The sequence below is a fragment of the Pyxicephalus adspersus genome, chromosome W (assembly GCF_032062135.1).
Source record: "Pyxicephalus adspersus chromosome W, UCB_Pads_2.0, whole genome shotgun sequence".
Taxonomy (NCBI): domain Eukaryota; kingdom Metazoa; phylum Chordata; class Amphibia; order Anura; family Pyxicephalidae; genus Pyxicephalus; species Pyxicephalus adspersus.
Genome location: NC_092870.1, coordinates 7,127,585 through 7,133,651, shown reverse-complemented (window position 1 = coordinate 7,133,651; position 6,067 = coordinate 7,127,585). Strand labels below are relative to the sequence as shown.

The 6,067-nt window shown below is 41.4% G+C and overlaps 1 protein-coding gene across 5 annotated transcripts in view; it reads left to right on the top strand.

Annotated features, from left to right (window-relative positions):
* The window catches only part of LOC140342842 (E3 ubiquitin-protein ligase RNF12-A-like), a 25,974-nt gene extending 19,922 nt beyond the window's left edge, over positions 1–6,052 (top strand). For all 5 annotated transcript variants that reach the window (XM_072429210.1, XM_072429213.1, XM_072429211.1 and 2 more), the window contains one exon: positions 4,231–6,052. In XM_072429210.1, coding sequence (XP_072285311.1) covers positions 4,231–5,813 — 1,583 coding nt within the window. In that variant the 3' untranslated portion in view covers positions 5,814–6,052. The remainder of the gene's footprint in view (positions 1–4,230) is intronic.
* The last annotated feature ends 15 nt before the right edge of the window (positions 6,053–6,067 follow it).

Here is a 6,067-nt window from a genome sequence, read left to right as displayed (position 1 = left end):
TTAGCTAATATGTGTTTTAAACATTTTAACACCCCAAACATTTTTATTTAGGGCTCAGTGAAAGATGTTTGCCATTTGCAAGAATGATTTTTTTTTTTTTTTTTTATAGACAGAGAGATAGTGACTTAATGCAAGCTTGCCAGTGTCGAGCTGTCGGAGATGCCTGGCTCGAAGCGCACAATCATTTCAGTTGATAACTGCCGGCAGAATACGCCAGAGTGTTCTCGACGGCTGAAATTTGATTGATAGTTTTTTGGAGTCCCATTCCAGGGCTTGTTTACGTGCGCGTGCGAGCTTCCAATTTGGCTTCATTTTTCAGGCTCACATTGTCTGCAATGGCCACATTTGGATGTGCCATTAGGCATACTTGTTTCTTGTTTAGTGTGTTCAGGGTCATAATGACTGTACACCAAAGAATCTTTAAGAGATCCTGACTTCCTATATGTAATTTGAGGTTTTGTGTTTATATGTATCCTAATGTTTGGATCCTCCAAGAGGATTTTCCAGTGTTTTGATAAGATTTTGTGTATTTTGTTGTGGTCCTGGCTTTATCAGGTAATCAAGTGTAATTTCCGATTATTAGGTCGTTTGGGAGGTTGATGAAATAGATTTTCACTTTTACTAGCATAGGCTTTATGATAAGTCGTCTTCAGCAGTTTTTTGCTGTAGCCTCTGTGAAGTAATCTGGTAGTAAAACCCTTGGCTTCGATTTTAAAGTCCGTCAGAAGTGCAGTTTTTTTTCTAAGCCTTAACATTTGCTAAGGATTCCAGATTTAAGATTGAACGCATTTCACTGAATAAAGTTGAACATATGTAGCAGAGAATCAGTGGTGTCCGTCCAAATAATGAAAATATCTATATATCGACGCCACATAAGAATGTTCTTATGAGCTGAACCAGAAGCTTTCCGGTTCTCCCGCCTCCCCATAGGTGCAACTTATCCTGAAGTTGCACCCACCACAGATCAGCCACTTCCTAAGTGGCATCGATCTGTGGTGTAGCCGGACCTGAGGGTAGAGAACCTATCCGCATCTGCTCCACCCCCTTGGGCTTCACTATGACGTGCTCAGGCCCTTGTTGATGCATCTCCCTGACGACGGGCGGAGCTGCTCACAGCTAAGTACGTTGTGATGTACAGGGAATCCTGGGAACGCCGCCTTCCTCAAGGTCTTAAGGTGAATCCTGGGATTCCCTGTGGCCGCCACTCTTACACTAGGAGGAAGCTGCCTCTGCATACTCTGGGACCAGGTATAGTACCACTGTTACTAGATTACCATTATATTGTTCTCCCTAGATGTTTGTTTGTTTGTTCCTTGTATCAGTTCACTAAACCCTTTTGTATCGCCATAAGAGTGCCCCACATATTTGCACCGCCTATTTTCCAAATACCTACTTGCAGTACACCTGTCATTATTACCTGTTGCATTGCATACTGATATACCACAGTGTTGTCCCCAGGAATCTTTTTCAGCCGGGTTGGATGAAACTAGCCGGGTGGTAAAAAAAAAAAAAAGTGGGTGGGGCTAGACACATTTTGCTACTGCAAAATTGGAGCTCCTATGCCATAGGTATCCAGTAACCCCTGCTATTGTGTCAGTGTTCTACCTGCCCCCTATACTTTGTTCCATCTTTCTAATGCCTGGCTTGTTAGAATGTACAATTTTTTTTTTTTCATCCCCATGGCATCACTACATAAAGTCTGCCCATCAAAACCGGCTGCCCTGTTACACATTACTTACACTACCAGTACCTAAACCCCAATTTCGTGTAACAAGGAAGTGCATTTTGATGGACAGTTTTTTTTTTTTTTTTTTTTGTTCTAATGATCCCATTGTGATAAAACTTTAGGGTGTGTTATCCGCAGATGTTCCCCACATATTTTCAGTTTCCTACACCTTCCTATTCCATAGAAAATGGGTTTCCAGTGTTAGAAATGGTCAGTAATGTGTAACGGGGCAGTGCGTTTGCCATAGTAATAAAATTTTACGCACCTACATTTTCGGCTTTGTACACCCCACAATTCTAGGGATATTGGGGTTCAAAGAAGAGAAGCAGCCGGGGTAACATAGTATGACGGTTATAGATTTGTGAGAGATAAGTATAACTTTAGAGGCCCTTCCCCAATGCTCCTTTCTATGTAAGTGGCCCCAGGGGTCCCCAATTTGCATTTTTGATTTAGGAGTCCAAGGTGCACTTGCATTTAATACTGCAACCCCAATGTTGTATTTTTACAAGATTTTACAATTCTGATCCCCATATAAAATTTGTAAAACCTGGGGTGCTGAAATTGTGAATGGTGCTAACTGTAAGTGTTCTCTGTGCACCCTGAAAATTACAAGACATTATGACATTAAGGGGATATGAAGGTTTATACACAGAGCTGTAAGGCTGAGGAATGTGACATGCTGCATTTACACACACTACTCTGATGATGTCATTACACACGCCCACTGGGCCGAGACATTGTTTACACGGTGTTACTTTTTTTTTGTTTTTTTGTTTTTTCAAAACACTCGGCACAGCTATGAGAGGGGGAGGGACAGCCTGTGATCTCCTCATGTCTGTGCTGTGCTATCCTCACTCCGCCCGCCTGGCTCTAATCAGCTCTTATCAGCGGAGAACTGAGCAAGCAGAGCAAACTCTCCAGTGTCCGTTCAGAGCTGCTGAAAATGTTCTGGGCGGAATAATCGCAGCAGGTGGGTAGCCTGCCCCCCAAAAACAGGCTGGGGAGAACTATGTACCATTAGTCCCCTTTAAACTTGTGCACCTATTTGATGATTATTGATTACTAAGAAATACATATTTCCTTAGACTGGTTCTACCGCCTCCCCATAGGTGCAACTTATCCTGGCACCAGGTATAGTACCACTGTTACTAGATTACCATTATATTGTTCTCCCTAGATGTTTGTTCCTTGTATCGATTCACTAAACCCTTTTGTATTGCCATAAGAGTGCCCCACATATATGCACCGCCTATTTAACAATTACCTACATGCAGTATACCGGTCATTATTACCTGTTGCATTACATACTGATATACCCTTATACTTTAAACTTGTGCACCTACTTGACAATTATTGATTACCAAGTAATACATATTTCCTTAGACTGATATCAATCTATCTCCCTCCTGGTCTTGAGGATTAATAGCTTTTTAAACACGTTTTTACACACAATAAAACCTTTTAAGCATCTGACTATTCTTTGTAGACCTTTTGTTTTTGGGATTGCTAGTCTACAAATCATAACTACACCTGATGGGTGGGCTACGCCTATTTTGATATAATCCTGGGACCTGGTAATTACCAAAACTTTAAAAAAAAATTTTTTTTTTCTACAAAAACATTATGGGCTGTGTATACACAAATAATGGTAATTACCCTATTTTATTATATACAGCATTTAACACACTGCATCTTTACTCAATATAGACCACCTACTGTGCAAGATTCTCCATGTAAGGTGTGTGTTTTTTTTTTAAATCTATCTAGGATCCTCACTTACCCAAAACTTCATTTTTGCTAAACAAATCCCCCCGTTTATATATGATCACAACTATAATTTTATAATTAAGCAACTATTTTTTACAATATATTTCATACATATGTATATTTAGTGGTTCTTGTTAAGCAAATGTCAATAGCACTTGATGACATTATATTCTGGAATTATTTTAAGTCTATACTATTTATTTGAAAATTTATTGTGACTTGAGACTAACTTTAAAATCTCTTTATATTTTCCCATATTCCATTATTGTACCTAAATTGTATGTAATAAAGCACACAAATACCCCTGAGGAAGCCCAACCAGGGCCTGGGGGCAACCAAATAATCTTTTGTTCCTTCGCTTCATTGTGTCTTCGATTAGCCATCTCGCTATATTTGTATGTCAACAGAATACATACAACTATTGAAGTAGGTGATTGATGTCTAGCAAAAATATCTCTGGTTAATAATGGGACCAATGAAACTGAGGTCCTGCTCTGACTGTTCTGCCTATGTAGCAGTATACTATTGCATTATTGTGTCACCATTTGTATAATACACTTGAAATTTGCCAAAAAAAAAAACCTTCTTTGTTCCCCTCCTTTTTTTTTTTTTTTTTTTTCTTTGTACCGCTTTTACATTCAAAAATACTTAGTATTCATACCCCCAGGGAGGTTAAGTAAAAACTATGTGTGTATGTGTCTCTGGTAATATTTTAAAATTTTCCTCTCTTTCTGCAGGTGAGGTTACCGAAGACTCTTCTAATGGAGATTCAATCATCGACTGGCTAAATTCAGTGCGTCAGACTGGAAACACAACAAGGAGTGGACAACGGGGAAACCAGTCATGGAGGGCCGTTAGCAGGACAAATCCAAATAGTGGAGACTTTCGGTTTAGTTTGGAGATAAATGTGAATCGCAGCTCCGTTAATCAAAATCTGCCCCCTAGTGAACAGCCAGAAGGCTCTGGAGTTGAAAATATGGAACTTGCCAATCAAGTTGAGGCTGAACCAGAACCCGAGGTGGCAACTGAGCCTGAAATTGTGGCAACAGGAGAAACTGCTATGGAGGAGCCTGCTCCTCAAAGAGGTCAGAGAAGAGCAAGAAGCAGAAGCCCAGAGCTGCGAAGGATCAGGGCAAGGTATGACAGAAGCAGATCACCCTTCAGTCCTTCTGTTGAAGCACCTTCTCGAAGGGTTAATCCTAATTCATCACAGACTGTTGATGTTTCCCCTGTTGAAGCAGAGGGTAGCTCTAGAACCAGACAGGTTACTGCATATATAACTAATTCGGTCCCAGAGACGCAAGGCAGCTTTAGAACTAGGCAGCATGTAACATCTAGACAACAGGCACTAGTTGCTGATCCTCCAACCCCAAGCACTGTGGTTTCAAACTCTGGGACAATCTCTCCACAGCCCCCTTTAGCAGAGACTTCAGATAATGCAGATGCTACTGGAAATAGTCAGAGGCCGCCAACCATAGTTTTAGATCTTCAGGTCAGGAGGATACGCCCAGGAGAATATCATCTAAGAGATAGCATTGCCAATAGGACACGCTCACGTTCCCAAACGCCTAATAACACCATTACTTATGAGAGTGAGAGGGGAGGATTCCGACGCACTTTCTCAAGGTCCGAACGTGCTGGCGTTAGGACATACGTCAGTACTATCAGAATTCCAATCCGTAGAATACTAAACACAGGCCTAAGTGAGACCACTTCTGTTGCTATACAAACAATGCTGAGACAGATAATGACTGGATTTGGAGAACTGAGTTACTTCATGTATAGTGACAATTATGCTGAACCTGGCACCCCTGCTGCTGGTTCTCCTCCAGTAGCAACTGGCGTGGAATTGCAAAACAATGCAACAGCAGCTCCCAGAGCACCACCTGCACCAGAGCCAGTAGAGCCTCCTAATCCTCCCATGGAAGCTGCCAGTGGAGGTAATGATGTTTCAACTTCTGGAGGCAGGAGGGAGGTGCGTAATAACAGAGGGTCCGTAACCTTTGAAGAAAGTGGTTCTTTGCCATTTCTTAGACTGGCCCAGTTTTTCCTCCTTAATGAGGATGATGATGATCAGCCAAGAGGACTCACCAAAGAACAAATTGACAACCTGTCTACCCGGAATTATGGTGAACACGATGCCCTGAAAACTTGCAGTGTGTGCATAACAGAGTACACAGAAGGGAACAAGCTGCGCAAGCTTCCCTGCTCTCACGAGTACCATGTCCACTGTATTGATCGCTGGCTTTCTGAGAACTCTACATGCCCGATATGTCGTCGGGCTGTTCTGGTATCGGGCAACAGAGAAAGTGTTGTTTAAACCTATTGCTAAAAACTGGCAGCTAGGAGGCTGGCAATTCTAGGCTAGACGGGTGGGAGAAATGCTTTTTATGACCACTTTTTGAGTGGTACTAAAACTAGGGTTTTGGCTTGGAGTAAGGTGTCTTTTTGAAATTAAGCAGATCTCCCTTTTCTTTCCTTACTAAATGTTAGAATACATAGTTCAGTACTGGAATAATTCATCTAAAGACCCCTTCAACATAGAGTAGCTGGACTTTACAAAATATATATTTA